The sequence below is a fragment of the Vitis riparia genome, chromosome 17, assembly GCF_004353265.1.
Source record: "Vitis riparia cultivar Riparia Gloire de Montpellier isolate 1030 chromosome 17, EGFV_Vit.rip_1.0, whole genome shotgun sequence".
NCBI classification, from domain to species: domain Eukaryota; kingdom Viridiplantae; phylum Streptophyta; class Magnoliopsida; order Vitales; family Vitaceae; genus Vitis; species Vitis riparia.
Window position 1 is genome coordinate 20,649,531 of NC_048447.1, and position 21,885 is coordinate 20,671,415.

Sequence of the window (21,885 nt, forward strand, 5' to 3'; positions counted from 1 at the left end):
CTGCGCCTTGGCTGTTGACTCACTGTCTTATACTTATGTCGTTCAAGAACAAGTTGGATTCCTTTTTCCAAAGCCTTGCCTTACTTATTGTGTATGATTACTTACTAACAATGGATTCGGTGAACACACCTCATTTTAAATTCTAATGGAGTGCTGTTTCAACCCCCACCTCCTTTTTCTTTTTATTCATCTCTTTCCTTGAATATACTCAACATTTGTTTAACTTTAGATATTTATTTTATTTTTTTCTCTCTGAATGGAAGGGTATTAGCCTATTAGGTAATTTTATGTGCCTTTTAAGTTAAAAATGATACCATTAGGACTATAGGAGTCGACGCCTTCTTGGCTGCCGGTCCGGTCAGTCCCATCACTTGACTCAAACCGCAGGCGTAATTGTCGAGGAAACAACGGGTCAAAAGGTAATTTCGAACTCGGACTGGAGGCCCGGAGGGCGATTCGAGCGATTGGAGAATGGAAGTCAGCGAATTAGTTTGAATTCAACGCGCTTCTAAGCAGTTGTAAACGCAGTGAGAGTTTTTAAGTTAAAAAGCGCGTGGTCCCACAACGAGAGTATGGATACTACACTCTCTCTATCTTCCCTTTTCCCGTTTTTTCCCTTCATTTTTCCTCCTCGTCTTCGTCTTTCTTCTTCGCTTGCTTCTCTTTCTCCTTTTCCTTTTTTTTTTTTCTCGAGCTTTTTTCAGTGACTCCGATCGGCTGGCCTCTGGCTCTGCTCAGCTCGAAAGTTCCTAAGAATGGGAAATTGCTGCTCCGACGACGGCGGCGGAAGGTCGGCGGTGGGCGGCACATCCGCTTCTCAACATGATCATAACGACGCCGTGAATTTATTCCTCAAGTCTCGCGGCTACCGCGGCCTTTTTGTTCAGATCGAGGTTCGTTTTTTGTCTGTCTCACTCATTCAATTCACTTTCCAAACTTCTACTCCTTTTATTTCGTTTTCGTTTTTTTTTTTTCTTGTTTCAATCTGCCGTATCAGATTTGGTGTGCGTTGATGATAGTTGTTTGAGGTTTTTCAATGGAGTTGAAGGTTCGTTGGAAATGAATGTAGGAGTCTTTATTTTTTAAGTGCAATTCAAGTGGTTGGAGTGCGGAGATCTTGGAGATGCGAGGGGGCGGGAATCAGAATCGATGAGAATGATTAGCAATTTCGTTTATGCGCTTTATGAGCTTTAGCATTTTACCACTTGAATTCAGAATGGCTCTATATATTAATGTTTAGTCTAGGAAATCTTATTTCTAATAATTCAATGTGTCGATGGTTGGATTACGCAAAGGGATGGGGTGTTTTTCTCTTCAATACAGTGTGCATAATGCGATGGTCTATGCTAAATATCCAAGTAATTAAATTGCAAGATCGGAAATTGGAATCCTTATTACCATCTCTTGCAATCCTTATTTAAGTAATTTATAGCTTATGCCTCAAATTCTGGACTATGGAGTGCAGATTTTCCCCTCTTTTCCTTCTCTAGCAGTTCACTTGATTTCAATTTCAATTTTAGTTCAGGATAAGTTAATTTGAAAAGCAGAAGAATTCAGAAAGTTGTAGATAAGTAGATCATACTGGAGCAGTGGCACAGAATCTCATGCATTTTAGTGGAACACCCATCCCTTGCCTTCTATATGCTATAGTGGTTGGGCATACCTCATGTGGAATTTGGGGAGTAGGAAATCAGTAATCAAAACATTGCTGCTTACCTCCTTGGGAATTTAATTATAAATGTTGAAGAGGAAGACTAGAATTTGAAGTTTAATACTGTTTGATTGATTTACGGTCGAAGTCAAGTCAATCACGAAATCAAAAGAAAAGAGAGAGGTTAAACAATAAAAGAAAAAAATCAAGGAGAATGAGCAGACTGGGGTTTGCAAAACCTAAGGCACCGTGTCATGGTTGAAAGAAAGACTATGTAACCTGTCTTTTGTTAGTGTAAAATGTACACCCTCCAACAAAAAAGAGGAAAAGGACAAAAACTGAGTACAAAATTTACTCGAAAGACTCCATAAGTGTTGTGCTGGAAGAACCGTAAATTCTACTAGCTGTCTTAATTCTGGTCATTGAAAGCCTTATTACGATTTAAAACATAGCATAATTCTGTAGTGCAAAACCACTATAGCAGTCTAGTCTTTAGGAAGATTTCAAACATTTTAAGTGCTATCACTGGCTTAAAAAGGATCAGCTATCACAGTACTGCATCGGGATCAGATAGTGGTAATGCACCATCTCAACTCTGTTGTGTATTCACTGGGTACCTTAAGTTGAAGGGTATTGGTGGTATACTTTCAGAGACCAAAGTGGGAGTGCTATTTGGACCTTGTCCTGACCTGGAGATTGGGATGACTATAAAAGAAGTCAATTCTAGGCTCATTTGGTGGCCTTAAAGAGACTTTCTTTAGAGACTATGAATTTGATGGCAGAGGGAGATTCCTTGCTTAATAAGGAGAATCATTCACATTTATTTAGATGTGGGAGCCTTCTTCCTTTAGAGGCCTGCATTAGGAAATCTAGAAATGGATTTTTTGGCCAAGAAAGGAGCCACATCTTGTTATTTATTATTTTATCTTTCTTTTGGCAGGGAATTTTCTTTCCCATGATTGTTGTGTGGGAGCATTCTTTTTCTTCTTTTTTTTTTTTTTGTCTTTCATTCTTGATACAATTCTGTCATCCTTTTCTATGTATCTTCTTTATATGTTGCAATTTTTTGATAAATGATAAAAAATCCTTTTTCCATGTAGTTTTATTGTCTACAAGCCCATATTCTGTAAGTAGGAATGTAAGAAGATGAACTACTTTTTCTTAGTTTGATGTCTACTTCATTAGAGGCTTGTTTAAGATCATTTTCAAAATAGAATAATCAAACTCAATCCTATTTTGGAACTTGTTAATTTTTTTGATCCAATTTAGGAGAATGCTACTTGGCTTAGTAGGCTGATATGCACTCTAATACTGTAAGAGTAATTGAATCTAGTCAATAAGAAGATGTTAAAGTATTGATTATCACTAAATAAAAAGATGGTATAAATAATGAATGCATCCATAAGGAGCTATAGGTGACCCCAATCAAGCACAACATGTGGAAATTATCTAAGATAGGTCTGTTGTGTTGTAAAAAAGACCAATATATGAACTAGTAAGAAGTAATGTGATTCTGTCAAAGGTGCTGCAAGGAAAGAGGAAGACAGAAAAGAAAAGTGAGCTGTGACTTCAAACAGAGAGAAAAAGGCACGATGACATAAGATTTAAAGGATAAAATGGTCATAGAAAGAGCTAAATGTGATGGAGTCCACAAGCCAACCCCTCGTAGAGGTGATCTAAAATATATCAATTGATTGCATTTGTTAAAAAGGTTGCTGAAACTTAGATCTTGCTAGTGTCAACACAGACCTCTTGCCATCTTAACAGCTCAGATATGCACATGTGCATCCATGGGTCTATGTACTTACATATTTGACTCCAGGCAGCCCCCATGGTCCAACAAATTATTTTGGCATAAACTTTACTCCAAACTAGGTATAGCTCATCTGACTTGTATTTTGACCTACATGGGGCTAGTATGATTCAACTCTACCTGACTTGCACCTCTATTTTCATAATCTTCATCTTAAGAATTTTAGTACAATTGAAGCTATGATAAGTGATTCGTAAGAGGATAGTGGTGTCTTTATCTCTGATGATTCCCCATCCCCCCCTCAAATCTAATTTTCGGCATGTTCTTTCTATCTTTGATACTGACTTTGTATATAAACAAATTACTTGCAGCTATCATTGTCTGCTTCAAACTTGCGTGATCGGGATGTGCTCTCCAAGGTCTGTTGCTTCACTTTGTAAAGAATATAAAGGACCTTCAGATGCATTGGTACTATATTATTGTTGATAATTGTATGCTTCCTCTTTATTCCCAGCAGTTTTAGGGGTTCCTAGGTTACAGTTTTATAGCTTCATGATATTATATATTTGTGTGCTTCTTCTTTTTGAGATCGCTTTTTTCGATTCCAGATTGGTTGCAGGTTTTTTATTTCAGAAGGTTTCAAGGGTGTTTTCTGGTCCGTGCTAGGCTTTAGGGGTTTCTTTTTGGTGTTGGTTGTGTTTTATGCTCTGGTCTTTCCCACTTGGGAGAGTCCGGTTGTTTTAAGGTGTTGTGGTTTGGTTGTTTCCAGGGTGGTTGGTATTTGCTTTTCCCTCTTCTCTCTTGCTAGCCTTTTGGTGTTTGCTGTATGCTTTGTTGCGCCTTTTTTTGCTAGCACTTTTTAATATATTCTCTCGTTCATGGCTGCCCAAAGGAATGTCACAGTGGAGGAAACTTGGGATCCGAATTTGGGTCAAGGAGGGTGGAATTTAAGGCTTTTAAGGGACTTGAATGATTGGGAGTTGGGTATGGTGGGCAATTTGTTAGTTGAGTTGAGGGAGTATAGAGTAACTTTGGAGGAAGACTCAGTGATTTGGAAGGAAGGAGATGACGGGCTGTTTAAAGTCAAGAAAGTGTACAGTGTGTTGGCAAATATTGAAGGAGCTGAGTTCCCTTATAGCAATGTTTGGGTGGACAGAGTTCCAACCAAAATTGCTTTTTTTGCTTGGGAAGCTGCTTGGGGGAAGGTCCTCACTCTGGATAGGCTGCAGAGAAGAGGGTGGCAATTCCCTAACCGATGCTTCTTGTGTGGGTGTGAAGAGGAAACGATCAATCATATTTTAATTCATTGTACAGTGGTAAAAGGGTTGTGGGATATCATTCTTGTGTTGTGTGGTGTGCAGTGGGTCTTTCCAGAATCTGTAAAGGAGGTTCTTTGTAGCTGGGAGGGCTCTTTTGTGGGGAAAAAAAGGAAAAAATTGTGGAAGTCCATTCCGCTGTACATTTTTTGGACAATATGGAAGGAGAGGAATAGGCTAGCTTTTAAGGGGGGGGGAGGGGGTGTTAGCATTTTAGAAGTTAAAAACTTCGTTTGTATACAATATTTGGGGTTGGGGCTAAAGCGTACATTGATATGGAGTCGAATTCCCTAATAGGATTCTTGGAGTGGTTAGCCTCCAATTAGGGGTTGGGTTGTTTTGTTTTTTGGTTGAGAGGCCATAGTCGCCTCGTATACTCCCTATATGCTTTGCGGCTTTTTTGCCTTCTTTAATATATGTGCTTGCTTATCAAAAAATATATTCTCTCGTTCTACCTATAAAAAAAAAATTATTAGCTAGAGAACAATCATCCTTGCTACTTTAACTGTTGTACTTCATCCTAGACCTATAAGATGATTTTACCTTTTCAACTTTCTCACTTTATTGCCCAAATATGCATTCCTATTTTTATCAATACAAAAGCTCTATTCTAGTAGTACCATTAGTGGGTACTAGTTATAAGATGAAAGTGAATTATCATTTTTTTATTACACTAAAGTTGGATTTCTACATAACATCCGTAGAATTTCATTTTTAACTATTCAAATCCCCAAGGTCCTCAGCCCCTCCTTTCTTTGGGATTAGCACCAGAAAAGTGGTATTAAGGCTCTTGAAAAAGGAGCTTTGTTCATGAAAACCCTTAAACATTTCCATGACCTCCTCCTTCACAAAGTCCTAGCAGTTTTGCCAAAAAGCCACTGTGAAGCCATCCGGGCCTAGGGTTTTATCACCATTCATTTCCACCAAAGCAGAGCAAACTTCATCCTCAGAGAAAGGAAGCTCCAAAAACTTAGCTTCTTGAAGACTTAGGTGATCTAGCTGTAGCCTCTTAATATCAGCTTTCCATTTTGAATTTTCTGATAACATCTGATGATAGGCGTTAGCTACCCCTTCCCTCACGTCTTGCTCCTCTGTCAATCACACCCCATTTATCTTAATTTTATCCAAGGAGTTATTTCTACGGTGGGCATTTGCCATACGGTGAAAAAAACCTGTATTCTTATCCCCTTCTTTTAACCATAACTCCCTTGAAAGCTGTCTCCAATGAACTTCTTCCAAAAAAACCCACTTTTTATAATTTTCCTTTGCTTCCTTTTTTAACTCTGTTTCCTCTTCTGATAGGTTCCTCTCACTTTCCACCCGGTCCCAAAACTCCACTTGTTGAAGAGCTGAAATTTTATTGCATTCTAGCCTCCCAAAGACATCCCTATTCCAAGATTTAATTTTTTGTTTTAGCTCCTTCAACTTTGCAGCCAACCTAAAACTGACATTGCCTCTTATAACAGTTCCCTGCCACCAACTCCGTAGGAGATCCTTGAAACCTTCTACTTTAAGCCACATATTTTCAAATCTGAAAGGGGAGGGTCCTCTTCTTAAACCACCACCCTCTAGCAAAATAGGGAAGTGATCTGAGATAGGCCTAGGCAGCTTGCTCTGAAGGACTCCACTGAACTGATCAAGCCAATTTTGAGTCATGAGAAATCCGTCCAATCTAGATTGATCATTTTGACCTCCGTTCCAAGTGAACAAACCTCCTTGCAAAGGCAAGTCAACTAGCCCTAGCTCATCAATTATCTGAGCAAATCTTCTTATTGCTGCTGTTAACCTCCTTTGCCTACTCCTTTCCTTTTGAAATAAAATAATATTGAAATCACCCCCTAAACACCAGGGGTCTTCCCAACTTCCTCTAATCGCCCCTAGCTCTTCCCACAAATATTCCCTTTCCTCTCTAGTGAACAGACCATAAACTCCCGTGAACACCTTGACAAACCCATCTTCCACATTCCTGAACCTACAAGAGATTGAAAATTGGTCCACCTCCAGATCAAGAATTTCCAATGTCCTTTTGTCCCAACAGATCAAAATTCCTCCCGTTGAGCCAGAAGCATTCAAAGCCCCCCATTCTAAAATCTCCCAGTGCCCAAACTCCTCACCACACCCTCGGTTATTGCATGAATTTTCTTCTCCTGAAGACAAAATAAATCCACTTTCTAGTTTCTTATAATGGCCTTTATTATTTTCCTTTTGGAGCTGTCATTTGCTCCACGCACATTCCAACTCAACAATTTGAGCTTCATTGGACTTCCGAAAGCGGACACCCTCTGCCCTGCAAGGGGCATTTCTGCTTTTTGCCTCCCTCATAGTTAATTGAGCACTATAGTCTCTTTAACTCCCATTTCTGCTTTTTCCCTCCCTCATAGTCAGTTTTTCTTTTGTTTTTGTTTTTTTTTTTTTTAATTTTAATTTTAATTTTGGCTTCTGTTTTAAAATTTTAGTTCTTTCTCCCAAACTTTGTTGGTAGTTGTGGTCTTTGGATGCCATGCTTCTGATATTCATGATGCATTACTTTGTAGACATTCTCCACCTTTTGGTTATTTAAATTTTACATTTTCTGCAAAAAGGCTAGGCTGCTATCTGCCTATCTCATAATTTTTTATTGTTTTCAGAGTGACCCCATGGCAGTTGTCTATACAAAATCAAAAGATGGAGCTCTTGAAGAGCTGGGCCGTACTGAAGTGGTGTTGAATTCATTGAATCCCATGTGGTTCACGAAACTTATTATTAATTATCAGTTTGAAGTTGTGCAGACCTTGGTGTAAGTTTCAGTACTTCCATCTGTATTTTTGCCACCCAATTTATCGGTTTCAATATAATGTCCCTTGAGAAATTACCTTCATCACAGGTTTCGGGTGTATGATGTTGACACTCAGTTTCACAATGTAGATGTAAAGGTATGTTCTAATGTTGCTGTGTCTTCTTGGATTTATTTTACTGCAGAGCATGAAATCATTCTCACTGCATTTCTATTATTGAACTTTTACTTAATAATCTAGTAACAATTGTCAAATCCATTAGTAAGATACTTTATAAATGACATGAATAATTTTCTCAAAGGTACAAAAATTCTGCTGTTTCCTCATGCACTCATATTAAGCTCCTTAATATGATTTTCTTCCGTCATTATGTTTCTTTGTCCAAATTTCAATTTTTTTTTTAAATACTTATGTTAAATATTAGTGGTTTGTCTCCTTCTAAGTTCTACTATCTCATTCTCTGTTATTTCTCTTTCATCTCAAAATGCATACATCTAATACAAAAAATCTGCATTATTTCATCAAGCTCTCTATAACTTTACAATCTTCATGTATTGATTGTTCTACCCTCCAGTTTGATTATTTTGCTTGGCTGTTTAAAATGTTATCCCTCATCCCTTTTCCAAATTCAATAGCCCCATTCTCACTCTGGATCTCAACTATTTTTTTCCTACATGGCCATTTAAATATCATCCCGTAAAAAATTCTTTTCTTCTATCATTCTTTGAGGAATCCATCCATTATTTCCTAAAATGTTGTTTAAGATCCATGCTAGAATAAATTTGGCATGGACCATGAAAATAAAATTGGAATTGTTCATTCAGAGGATTGTACATACAATTTGATAAATGGTCAATTCTACAATGACCCAGAGATTTGATTGAGAAGCGACTCCATGTCTCTTATTTCATGATTACACACTCCACTAGTAAGAGATAGAAATATTGCCATGATCATCAATTAAGCAAACAAACTATGGGGGCAATTCTTATTCTGCTGTTTTCCATGCTTTGAGCTTTTTCTACTTTTTAGGTAGGATATGTGTGGTGACTGGGTGCTTTCCAGACGCAGACATTCATATTTACCTGTGATCTGGATACTTATAAATATGGTTTCCAAATGTTGAAAAAGGTTGCAGACAGTATTGCAAACTGTTTGCCAAGTAGCTTGTTACTCTTATCAAGCACATGCATGCATAAAAGATCCAATAAATAACGGATGCTTTTAACTAATGCAGATGCTTAAGCTGGATGAGCAGCAGTTTCTTGGTGAGGCTACTTGTTCATTGTCTGAGGTATGGCTTACCTGTCATTCAAATTCATAATGTCCTTTATTAGTTGAATCATCAGACAATGGGAACCTCCATGTTATCTGTGTGTGTGTGTTAAGGCTTAAAGCAATAACTCTAAGATGGTTCAGAGCAGATCTGTTGGGCTTGAAGCACTATCATGGCTCTGGTTTTTCAACTGTTCATATGATGGACTTGCTAAATCTATCTGGGCTATACAGAATCACTGTGTTAAAATGATATTGCATGACCAGTAGAGTTCTAATCTAAGGCTATTAGCCTCAACATATTACTAACTGTGATATTAAATCTTCTAGTTGGGATTTTCTTTTAATGATGCTCCATTCGTGGTATTGTATCTTGCATTTTCTGGGCCAATGAGGATGATTTACCATGTAATAGAAGTTTTTGATCTCTTAGGTGTGATAACCTGATTATATCTTACTGCTCTCACATCCTCTGCATGTTAAGAAACCAGGATAAATAAATCAATTGTAGGCCAAGAGGCCTTCACCACTGCTGTGCGGTTGAATACATTTTATTGGGAGTTAAACTGTAATTAATTTACCCAGAAACATTCTTTTTCCTCTTTTTTTTATGTTCTGTGCAGATAGTTTCCAAGTCAAACAGGTCTTTGACCTTAGATCTTGTACATAGAGAAGAATCTATCAAATCAACCCGTTCACAAAACTTAGGAGAGCTTACTGTTCATGCTGAGGAATTGAGTAGTTCAAAGATCGCAATGGAGATAATATTCAGGTGTTCAGATTTGGAATATAAGGATCTCTTCTCAAGAAGTGTATGGACCTGTTGGATCATTATTCTCTTTCTCTTTGCTATTTTCTTCTCTTTGCTCAGTATTATGAGGAATGCTATTTATGAGTTGGTATATGTTCTGGGATATCTTGCAGGACCCCTTTCTAGTAATATCAAAGATTGTCGAGGGTGGGATCTCTATCCCAATTTGCAAGACAGAAGTCATAAAGAATGATCTCAAACCAAAATGGAAATCAGTATTTCTGAATATTCAACAAGTTGGAAGCAAGGTAGAAGCCCCCTTCCTCTGGGAGTTAGAATGTGTTAAATAGTGGAAATCCAGCATTCTGTGTTGTAGCTTTTACACTATCCTAGGATGCTTTGTTTAATTGATACAAGGACAATCGAAATTTACTCATTTAGGTTGCTTCTTGGATATTGATGGCTAATATACCCAAATAGGATGACATTACCTTTCTAATACTGTGACACATGTAACTTATTCTATCTGGGTATTTATTCTTGGCAGTCACATGGCACATCTCTGCCTATCTCTGAAATCAGATGGTCACAACTGTTGAATTAGTGCTTTATGGGGTTATCTGTAATGATATACATTCATTACACCAGATTGACAATCATTTGTTTCATGAATGTGGAATACATCATTAAACATGGATGAGGGATCTTTGAGTAGAAGATGCCAGGATTCCTCATCTATCTATTTCTAGTTCTCTCATTATTTTTTTCATTAAATGATCGTGCAGGACAATCCGTTAACAATAGAGTGCTTTAACTTCAATAGCAATGGAAAACATGATTTAATTGGGTAAGTGGAGACCTTCCTTTTGCCTTTGTATCTCCTGATCTCTAGAGATTGGAATACTGATTTTTCTTGTTCCTTTTTTCTTCTTTATTGTGGATGAGTCAGGAAAATTCAAAAATCGCTTGCAGACTTGGAAAAGCTCCATTCTAGTGGGCAGGGAGAGAATTTTTTTTTACCAACTGCTGTTGGAAACAATCACCACAACAAGGTATGAACTATTTGACTAGTTGTATTTCTATCTTGATTTTAGCAATGTTTACATTTATCAAGCTCTAGAACTTGTCACAGGTGTTAAAGAGTCAGTTATTTGTGGAGTACTTTTCTGAGACTGTCGAACACACTTTTCTGGATTACTTGGCTGGTGGATGTGAACTGAACTTCATGGTAGCTATTGATTTCACAGGTACTCATGTACGCAATTCTTCCCCTTAGAATTTATCGCTGTGACTGAGCTGATTGACTTATGTCACCATATCTGGGTGTTCTCAGTGTGGATCAGAATAACTTCCTATGCATTAGGTACTAAACTTTAGGAACTGCAAATTTGCAATGCAGAACAATGCCTTTTTTAGCTTGGCGATTTGAGTTATTAGGTATTACTATGTATGGATGGTATCCTTCCCCCTAGCTTGACTGATGCCAGCATATTCTGAAAATTCTCCATTCGCAAAGTCTTGTCCTGATTAATTACAGTTGATTATGTGAATAATTTTCTGTCATTATCCTCTAGCTGGGGCCATATCTTCCATTTATCATAGGTGACCATTTCTTGTTCACCCTTGTTGGAAAATAAAATCTTCTTCTTCTTTTTTTTTTAAAATTAGTATAAATGTATGTACAACTTTCAAACTTGTACAATAAATGAAAATAGAATAAGACAGCTGACCCATTCCTAAAAATCCTCCTAGAAATCCTCTAAATCACAACTTCCCTAATTTACATAGTCAACTAATCTAAGTTTAAATCTATTTTTGTTTGGGATATGGACAAATAAAGTACAACCAAAGACTTTGGGTGGAAGGGAGTCAAGGCAATTTATGTGAGGTAGGTGTTGTTTTAGGATGTCTATTGGAGTCTTGGAGTTTAGGCTTTTTGTGGGCGTCCTATTAATAAGGTAGGCAGCTGTGAGCACCGCATTTCCCCAAAAAAACTTAGGAACATTTCTAGCAAACATTAAGGTTCTAGCTACTTCCAACATATGTCTATTCTTCCTTTCAGCTACCACATTTTGTTGAGGAGTACCTACACAAGAGGTTTGATGAATAATCCCATTCTTCAAGAAATACCTATCAAAAATAAAAAATCCCATTCTTCAATAAATAATTTCCGAGGATTTGGTTTAAATACTCCCCTCCATTGTTTGACCTCACAACTTGCAATTTTGCATTAAACTAGGTTTAGATCATTTGATTAAGGGTGAGAATGGTATCAGATTTTTCTTTTAGGAGATAGATCCATGTGGTTCAAATACCGTCATCAATAAAACTTATGAACCATTTTGCTCTTGAATGTCAAGAAACTTGTGAAGGACCCCAAACATTAGTGTGGATGAGAGAAAAAAGAATTTCACTTCTTTTACTACCCAAAGGATAAGAAATATGGTCGTTTTTTGATAACTTGCAAACTTCGCATTGGAATTTAGAAGGATCCAGGTTGACACACAATTTAGGGTACAAAGTTTTCAAAGAGAAAAAACTTGGATGCCTTAATCTTTCATGCATTAACCAAAGTTCTTTTTTTTTTTGTATTTTCTTTTATTTGATGAGCTTGAATTTTTTCTTGCTTCTCAGTAACCAAGTAATAGAGACCCTCTCTCTCTTTAGCACTACCAATCACCTTTCCCGTAGTTAGGTCTTGAAACATACAATCAGTGGAAAAGAAAGTTACAGAACAATTTTGAGATTTTGTTAATTTACTGATAGACGATAAGTTACAAGACATATTTGGGACATGCAAAACAGATGAAAGAGTGATGTTGGGAGTGACTGAAACATTGCTTTTACCACTAATAGGAGTCAAAGATCCATTAGTAACCTGTACTTTTTGGTTACTAGAACATGGAATGTAGGATAGAAAAACATTAGTCTTTAGTCATGTGATTACTTGCCTCTGAATCAATAATCCAAGTTTTAGAATGAAGAATAGTAGAAGTACTAAGGGCTGTTTTAAAAGTACTTGATTGTGCAAAAGCACAAGAAGTGGAGGAAGAGGAAACCTTAGATTTTCCCATAATCTTATACAAGAGATCTAGTTGTTTTTTTGTGAAAGAGAGACTCTTTGAGGTTGATGTTGAACCTAGTGCCTTTGTTGTTTCTAAATTGTGTGTTACCCTTGTGGTTGTCCTTAGCCCTTGATTGTGGCTTTCCATGCAATTTCCAGCACGTCTCTCTAGTGTATCTTGGCTTATTGCAATGATGGCAATTGAAGGTTGCGAATATGATAGGCAAGGCTTGGCAATGAAGGCCAAGAAGAAGAAAAAACTACCAAAAACCTTTTTTTAGCTCTGATACCATGTTGGAAAATAAAATTGTCTTCTTCTTTCTTCGAAAAAATAGTACAAATATAAATTTACAACTTTCAAACTTGTACAATAAATGGAAATAGAATAAAACAACTGACCCATTCCTAAAAATCCTCGTAGAAATCCTCTAAATTACAATTTCCCTAATTTACATAGTCAACTAATCTAGAGAATAAGCCTCATTTAGTGAAGTGGGATATTGTTTGTTTAGACAAAAGAAAAGGAGGCCTTGGAGTTAGACATCTTAACTCTCTAAATAAAACTCTCCTTTGCAAATGGATTTAGCGGTTTGCTTAGGAAAGGGATGCCCTTTGGAGAGAAGTTATTTGTGGTAAATTTGGGGAATTGGAAGGGGGTTGGTGCTCTAAGGAAGTGAGGGACAGCTATAGTGTTGGTCTATGGAAGGCTATAAGGCTACTGTGGGAGTTAGTCTCTTCCAGAACTCTCTTCATAGTGGGCAATGGGAGAAGGGTCATTTTGGAGAGATAGATGGTGCGGGGATGAGCCTTTATGTGTGTCCTTTCCCTCCTTGTTCACTCTAACTAGTTCAAAAGAGGCTTGGGTGACGGATTTGTGGGTGCACTCTTCTAAGGAGGGTGGTTGGAACCCAAACTTCTCTAGACCTCTCAATGACTGGGAGATTGGGATGATGGAATGCTTTTTATCAAGGACTCAAGACAAAGTGGTGGTTGAGGAAAGAGAGGATGAGGTGTTTTGGGAGGTTACAAAGAGTGGATCCTTTTTCTGTTAAGTCCCTCTATTCTTGAGGAAGTAAGGGTAGACCCCTTCCCAACTAGTATTGTGTGGAATGCTTGGGTTCCTCCTAAGGTTCGTTTTTTTTCTTGGGAGGCAACATGGGGAAAAGTTTTGACTTTAGACCGATTGCAAAGGAGAGGGTGGTCTTTAGCCAATAGATGCTTCCTTTGTTATGCTCATGAGAAGTCAATTGACCATATACTCTTGCATTGTGAATAGGCAAGGTTGTTGTGGGAGCTTTTGTTCTCTTTGTTCAGGGTGAGTTGGGTGATTCATGCTTCTGTTTGAGAGACCTTTTTAGGGTGGTTTGGTTTGTTCATTGGAAGAAAGAGGATGAAAGTGTGGAGAGCAGTGCCTTTGTGCCTTTGTGCCTTTTTTGGACAATTTGGAAGGAGAAAAATAAAAGATCTTTTGAGAATATGATACTTTTTGTTCAAAGGCTGAAGTTCGTGTTTTTGTGCAACTTATTATCTTGTACAAACTTGTTTATAAAACATACTTTTATGTCCTTAGTTGATTTTATTGGTTGGTTGGGGATAGATTGAGGGAGGGAGTATTTTTGTTTTCCCTATCCTTTTTGGCGCTATTAAGCGGCCGTTGTATACACCGTGTGTACTTTGGTGTGCCCCTTTTGGCGTTTTTATACAATTTGCACTTACCTATCAAAAAAAAAAAAAAAAACTAATCTAAATATGCAGAAAATATACACAAAATCAAGAATAAATCAAATAAACTCCATGAAATCAAGAATAATTATTGGATCCCAACAACCCTATTGCCACAACAGTCGATCTTCACTTTTCATTGCACTTAGCCACATGACCTCAGCTGTTCTTTTCTTCTTGCCCCCTCTATTCTTTCACAAATTTATTCATTTTTACGATTCTTCTAATATTCTCGTGTTGCTCATCATATTAATATCCTTATTTCAACTAATCTGATTTTATTATCATTTATTTCATGATCTCTCAACCATAAGGACTTTACTATGGTTGTCCTGTATCACTTTTAGTTGGTATGCACATGTCAATTGAATAATACACTGAATCATCATAGCACTATGCCATGTTGTCACAGGCTCAAGTTGGGATTTTGAGAAAGATTTTAGTGTGAGTATTGAACCTCTTTGGGTTGGGCCTTGAGCTTAGGGATGAAGCCTAGGCTCAATGTTTTAAAAGGCTATTGAGACTTAGCCTTGAGGCTATAGCCTCATTTATGGTCATTGAAGTTCGAGGCTTAAGCCTCAAATATCCAAAGGGTTTTAATGGGATTTCGACCTTTGTGGGCTTTTAGGATATATTTCATAAGAGGTTTAAATCTTGATATTCAATGAGTTTTAATGAGTTCTATGCTTTTATGTGTTTTTGGTATAGATTTGATAAGTTTTGTATTTAGCCTTGGTTTAGGTTAAACCTTTTATAAAATAAGGGCTTAGTTGACTTCCAATAACCCTTTAAATGGGGGAGAAAAAGTGAGATTAATGAGAAGGAACAACGAAATTTTTGCGGTTCGAATGACTAAGCTCATATATAATTATTATCTTATTATTGATAGGTAAAGAAAAATGTGATTTAAATTAATGGATGAAGAAGAAGAATGGGTTGATATTAACACCAATAGGGAGAATAATATATCAATTGGTTATGATTATATTTCTTGAAGGATCCTATTAGTGATAATGACTAACGCTGAAAATTATTTGATGAAGCCATGAGAGGGCTAAATTTTAGAAGAGAGAAAAATGTACTAAATTAGAAACTATTAATTATAACAAATAATTTATTTTATTGTAATGAAGTTTATTTCTTTTGTCTTATTCAATTTTCTTGTGACTTTATTAGTATTCTTTTATTTTTTTTTTTGGGAATTTTTTATTATTTATTTATTTAAGTTAAGGCTTATGTCTCCTTTTGCCTCCTTGGCGCGGGAGGAGCAAATGATGTTTTTGCGGTGGTTGCTAGATGCGATTTGAGGCAATCTCTGGTTTGAGAGTTAATATGGATAAAAGTGAGCTAATCCCAGTGGGAAGGGTGGAAAACATGGAAGACTTGGCTGCGGAACTCGGATGTAAGGTGGGAAGCTTGTCGTCTACTTATTTGGGGATGCCATTGGGTGCTTGCTTTAATTTTGTGGCAGCTTGGGATGGTATTGAGGAAAGGTTCCATAAGAGATTGGCTATGTGGAAGCGTCAATATATCTCCAAGGGAGGGAGAATCACCATGATACGAAGCACGCTTTCCAATTTGCCAATTTATTATATGTCTATCCTTCATCTGCCTAGAGTGGTTAGAGTGAGATTGGAGCAGATTCAGAGGGATTTTCTATTGGGAGGTAGGGCCTTAAAGAAAAAACCTCATTTGGTTAGATGGTCGACAGTCTCTTTAGACAAGAGAAAAGAGGGGCATGAGGATAAAGAACCTTGCCTTGCTCAATAAAGCTCTCCTTGGCAAATGGAGTTGGCGTTATACAAATGAAAAAGAGGTTTTTTGGAATCAAGTAATAAGGGGGAAATATGGAGAGGAACGTGGAGGTTGATGTTCTCAAGAAGTTAGAGAGGGGTATGGTGTAGGTCTGTGGAAAGCAATTAGGAAGTTGGGGCACCTTGTTAGCTTTAGATTTTCTTTTATGGTGGGAAATGGGCAAAGAGTGAGTTTTTGGAAGGATAAGTGGTGTGAAGCTGCACCTTTATGCTATTCTTTTCCCGCCTTGTTTGCCATAGCCACCTCCAAAGAGGCCTTGGTGGAAGATGTTTGGACTGCTTTAGAAAGTGAGAGAAAGAAGGGGAGGGGGGAGGGGAATGATTGGGAAATGAATGAAGTGGAAAACCTGTTATTGTGTTTAAGTGGGAAGAATGTAATTGTGGATGTGGAGGATAGGGTGAGGTGAGGGGAATCAAAGGATGACACGTTTTCGGTAAAGGCTCTTTACAAAGCCTTAGAGTCAGATTCAACAGGGTTCTTCCCAATGAAAACTGTGGACCAAGTTCAGAAGAGGGGGTGGGTCTTAGCAAATAGATGTTATTTGTGCCAAGCGCATGAGAGTCCATTGACCGTCTTCTTCTTCATTGTGAAAAAACAAGGGAAGTGTGGAAGCTATTCTTTACTCTGTTTGGAGTGCATTGGGTGTTTCCTTCCTCGGTTAGGGAAACCCTCTTGAGGTGGAAAGGTGCTTTTGTGGGTAAGAAGTGTAGGGCAGTTTGGAATATGGGCCCTTTATGCTTGTTTTGGTCAGTTTGGAAGACAAGAAACAAGATTGTCTTTGATGATGGTGTGCTATCCTTGCAAAAGCTGAAAGCTTTTTTTGTATATTTGCTTTGGTCGGAGTCTAAATTGTTTATAAAATATGGTCCTTTGACACTAATTGATTTCATTGATTGGGTAGGGTCCCGATGAGGGAGGAGTTGTTTTTTGTACATCTTGTCTGGTCAGTTTTTGTTTCAGTTGTAAGGGGGTGAGTCTCCCTTTTCTTGTACATCTTAAGTCGCTATTTTAGCGTCTTTTTCGTAATACATTACTCTCACTTATCAAAAAAAAAAAAAAAAAGTCTCCTTTTGCCTCCTTGAGGTTAACACCTCACTTCATTTGGACAAAATGCCTCGTGACCATCTTTAGCCTTTAAAACATTGCCTAGGCTCAATTTTAAAGGTCGTGATTTAGTTCCTTATTCCATGAGCAATGTTCTCCTCAATCTTGTCTTCTTATGAACAATTTCATCTTCATAAAGTGTAACTGCAAGTTTTGTGTTGGTCATGGTCGTATGATGTGACTGCAAGATTTGCCCTCTTTTCTCATTGGTCTACGATAATGTTTTGGATTTCTCTCTACTGATCTTCCATTAAATACTTTGAATTTATGAAAGAAGAGTAATACTTTAATGATTGCCCCCTATTTTGAGGTACATATCATCTTTGCACTGTAGTCATCAACAATTTTAACTATTTTTTTAGTTTCATTTTTCCTCATTTTCTGTACTCTTTAATAAAGGTACATTGACATGGAATCATGTAGGACATATTTGATATGGATCTATATTATTGTTGGCAATATATCTTATGCTTTCATTGTCAATCCTGTTTATCAGCTTCAAATGGAAATCCTCGCCTCCCTGATTCCTTGCATTATATTGACCCCTCAGGCCGGCCAAATGCATATCAGAGAGTGAGAAACAAGTCTCACAATTTTAATTCTTATAACTGTCTTCTGTCAATAGACCTATTCAACCATGGTCATTATTTTTCAGGCAATATTAGAGGTTGGAGAAGTGTTACAGTTTTATGATTCAGACAAGCGCTTTCCTGCCTGGGGTTTTGGAGCACGGCCAATTGATGGTCCTGTCTCTCATTGTTTCAATTTGAACGGAAGCAGTAATTACTGTGAGGTGGAATATTTTGCAAAACATTACTTGCTCTGATTGCCTTAGATAATCCTATTTCTATTCAGTAAACTTGTGTGTTAAGCCTGTATGTTATTCTATTCTCACAGGTTGATGGAATTCAAGGAATTATGATGGCGTATACAAGTGCTCTCTTTAATGTTTCTCTTGCAGGGCCGACCCTTTTTGGACCTGTGATTACCAGTGCTGCGCAGATTGCCAGCCAGTCACTTATAAATGGTCGACAAAAATACTATGTTTTGTTAATAATCACAGTAAGAAATGAACTTTAGAATCTAATATAATTTCTCTGGATTGATATTATAATTTTTGCCATGGTTAACATGAAAATTAATCAGTTAACTTTATCATGGAATTAAATTGCCGTTTTTTCAAATGATTTATCATAATCTGACCTTAGTTTCCTCATTTTCTTGAGGCTCATTAATGCATTCCTCTAAATTTTTACTAAAACTGTCTCAGGATGGAGTGATAACTGATCTCCAAGAAACCAAAGATGCCCTTGTGAAGGCATCTGACTTGCCATTGTCAATTTTCATTCTTGGAGTTGGAGGAGCTGACTTTAAGGAGATGGAGGTATCTCATTCACATTATATGCTTTCCTAGAATTGTCTTAGCTCTACTAGAAGCCTTGGAACTCTCATGTATGTATTTCCACTTCCCTGTCATTTCGGTTGTTTTCTACTTCTTCAGGTCTTAGATGCAGATAAAGGAGAGAGACTGGAAAGTTCAAATGGACGTGTTGCATCGCGCGATATAGTCCAGTTTGTTCCATTTCGTGATGTGCACAGTAAGTATCACTCCAGCACTTTATCTGTGTGCATGAAAACTAAAGTTTCGATCGGGTATACTTTTTGTTTTTTATCTTTAAGAACATAGAATGGTAATAAATTTAGGGGAATAAAATTTTTATAATACCTAAATATTTTATCACAGTTTTTACAAGCCATTGCTTTTTTAATATAGGCTTTGAGGAGTATTTTTATTTTATATGCAAGTTATTACTATTTTTTGGTTTCAAAAATAGAAAATAAAAAGTGTATCTAGACAGGCGTTCAGCAAATCTTTTGTAGTCAGGGAGCTAACTTCTCCTTAATTTACAGGTGGAGAGATCTCTGTCGTTCAAGCCCTTCTCGCAGAATTACCTACTCATTTTTTAACCTACATGCGAACAAGAAATATTCTTCCAAATTCCTGATCATAGAAACAAGTGTACATAAAAAAATCAATTTTCTATTATTGGTTCACACGCCTTTTGTTTAGGTTTCACCTTGATTTCTTGGTCTCCAACTAGGCCTGCAACAGGTTTATCATCTAGGGTTCCCCCCTGGTCAAAGCTCTTGGGCCTTGGCATGACTCTTATGATGGCCAAAACGGGAAAAGGAGTGCAAGGACAAGTTACTGAAGAAGCATTTGAAGTGAATTAAACGATGGAGTACTATCAAAATCAAATGGGTGAAGAATCTATGATAGGAAAGAAAGTGGATGGTTGTTTAGGAAATGAAAAAGAAGGCAAAAATCTGAAGGGGTTCTTGGAGGGACTCGTGTGATACAAATCACCAAGTCTTAATGGGTATGAAGACGATTGCAGTTGTGTGTGAAGTCTAAATTCCTTGGTGCATTATTAAACATTTTGAGCTTAGTATATATTACGAGTTCATATTCTATTTGTATACACTTTTGGAAAATTTGATAGCTAAACGTGATACTGTAGCTTTGATTATTCAGAGGTCTCCAATTTGCCTTATGGCCCTCATTTATTTATCTCATGTTGATTTGTGTGATGTTAGCATGATATACATACACTCTGAGCATATGTTCTAACGACTAAATAGAACATAAAAAAGAAAGCTAGGATTTCATGTGAATTTGGACCTGGACCTGTCACATCTCTACATCTGAAATCCATTTCATATGGGCTTTAAAGTATTCAAATTCAAAAGCATTGGTATTTGATTCCTAGGATTTTCCTATAAAAGCCCAACCTCATATGGAAGATATGCCATCCAAACCATGGATTTAAAATTTTATCAGATTTAGGCTGAATTAACTTGAAAGCGAGTCTTTGCATATATATAATTTTTTTTTTGGGAGATCCATTGCACCAAAACGTCACATTCCTTTTCTGGGCCTTTTTATCCTTAGCCTATACTTTTATCTTGTATTAATTAATGTGCAAGTTTGAATTATATTTATCTTAAAATATGTAGTTGAACTAGAAGCAAATTTTTACATACCACGTCCATAAAAAATGCCCCTTAAATCATCAAGTGATTTTGGATAAAATATATATATACTTGTATGAAATCTTTCAGAAAAAAAAAAATAAAATAAAATAACAAAGACAATGAATTTTTTTCTTCAATTAACTCTTGGTCCTTAAATATCTTAAGTTCCACAAACAGTTGCACTGCACTAAAGCTTGAGCTTTTGAGCTATTTCTCAACATTTTCCAACTTTTACTTGTTTATTTTTAATTGGAAAATCCTTTTTGGCATAAGTTTGTTTAGAAGTTGATTTGAAAAAATAAACGCCTAATTTTCCAAACTGATAATGTCTACCTTCTACTAGGCCTCCAATTTTCAAATGCACAAACTTCAGGATATTTCGATAATTTTTGTTTTCTTTATTATTTTTTATTAATAAAAAAATAAATGAAATAATTTTAATTTTATTAGCAGTAAGTAATCACAAAACATAGGGAAAGCCGAAAGGGATGTCATAGAGGCTCCACCTTGAAAATAGCCTTTTCCACTTTCCACCCACATATGATATGGGTAGCAAGTCATAGCATTCCCGTTCTAAAGATAAATTAGTTAACTTTTTTTTTCACTTGGAGAAAATATATATTGTGGAAAGTATGAAGGATGTTCATATACATCACCTGAAATGTAACCTCACACATTAGAACAACTAAGAAGACTTATGATGATATTAATCTTTGCCTCATAAATTGTCATTTTATCATCTCTTTACTTTACGACCAAATTCTTATAGCGAATTGAGAGGATTCAAATTCAAAACATAAGACACAGTAGAATAAACCTTTTATTGCAAAATTCAATGTTCTAATGATATTCTATCCTTTTAGGAAAGTGATGATAAATAAAGTAATTGACAGAAAATTAGCCCTAAGATCCAAAAAGATTTCTCCCCATCTTAAAATTAGAGATTAGATATCATTCCAAAGAATAGATAGACCCCTAAACATTTTCTAAATCATTCAAACTTAAAGACTTAAAAATGTTGTCCTAATATTTACCAATTGGTTTTTGAGGATGTATTCCAAAACTACAATCTTTTGGAGAATTATGTTCTTTCTTTCAACCACCTCATTCTATTATCAAGTTGTTCCGGGTCGAGAATTTGCACTTTATGCCTTTATTGTCACAAGTAATCAAAGTTTACACTATTAAATACTCTCCTTCCATCACTCTAATCCTTCAAATAAGATGTCTTTTCACATTTTGAGTTTTAAATTGTCTTAAAGTCTTTAATTGCCTCAAAATTTTCCCTTACAAAGGTTACAAAGATGTATCTACATAACTTATCAACTATATATAGGACACACTTCTTAACACCTATACTCTTTTATGTGTATTGAACCCATAAGCTCTATGTTTAATAAGTTTGAGCGGTGACTTAAAAATATTAATTTCCTCAATACTATTATGTGGCTCTAGAACTTGTTTCCTCTTCCAACACTCTTTATGGATTGAGTTGCTAGGAGCACTCCATTTAGGTGCACTTCTAATTAGTTTCTTATCAAATACCTTAACCAAATCCTTAAAATTAATGTGTCATTGCCTCATGTGGCATAACTTTACATGGTTAACTCAGACATTGTTGTAT

At 36.6% G+C, this 21,885-nt stretch overlaps 1 protein-coding gene across 3 annotated transcripts; it reads left to right on the forward strand.

Moving 5' to 3' along the window:
* Positions 1-334: 334 nt before the first annotated feature.
* LOC117904410 (protein BONZAI 1-like) lies at positions 335-19,817 on the forward strand. Of its 3 annotated transcripts, none has more exons than XM_034816995.1 (16): positions 335-893; positions 3,776-3,823; positions 7,348-7,496; positions 7,584-7,632; positions 8,732-8,788; positions 9,393-9,581; positions 9,694-9,828; positions 10,306-10,367; positions 10,470-10,572; positions 10,653-10,767; positions 17,722-17,798; positions 17,881-18,018; positions 18,123-18,287; positions 18,496-18,609; positions 18,727-18,823; positions 19,137-19,817. In XM_034816995.1, exons 1-16 carry the CDS (start codon positions 756-758, stop codon positions 19,229-19,231), a joined length of 1,731 nt encoding a protein of 576 aa, XP_034672886.1. In that variant the 5' UTR covers positions 335-755; the 3' UTR covers positions 19,232-19,817. The 3 variants fall into 3 exon arrangements, with proteins under 3 accessions (XP_034672886.1, XP_034672887.1, XP_034672888.1); XM_034816997.1 differs by having other exon boundaries at positions 805-893; positions 3,776-3,872; XM_034816996.1 differs by lacking the exon at positions 3,776-3,823.
* Positions 19,818-21,885: the final 2,068 nt, after the last annotated feature.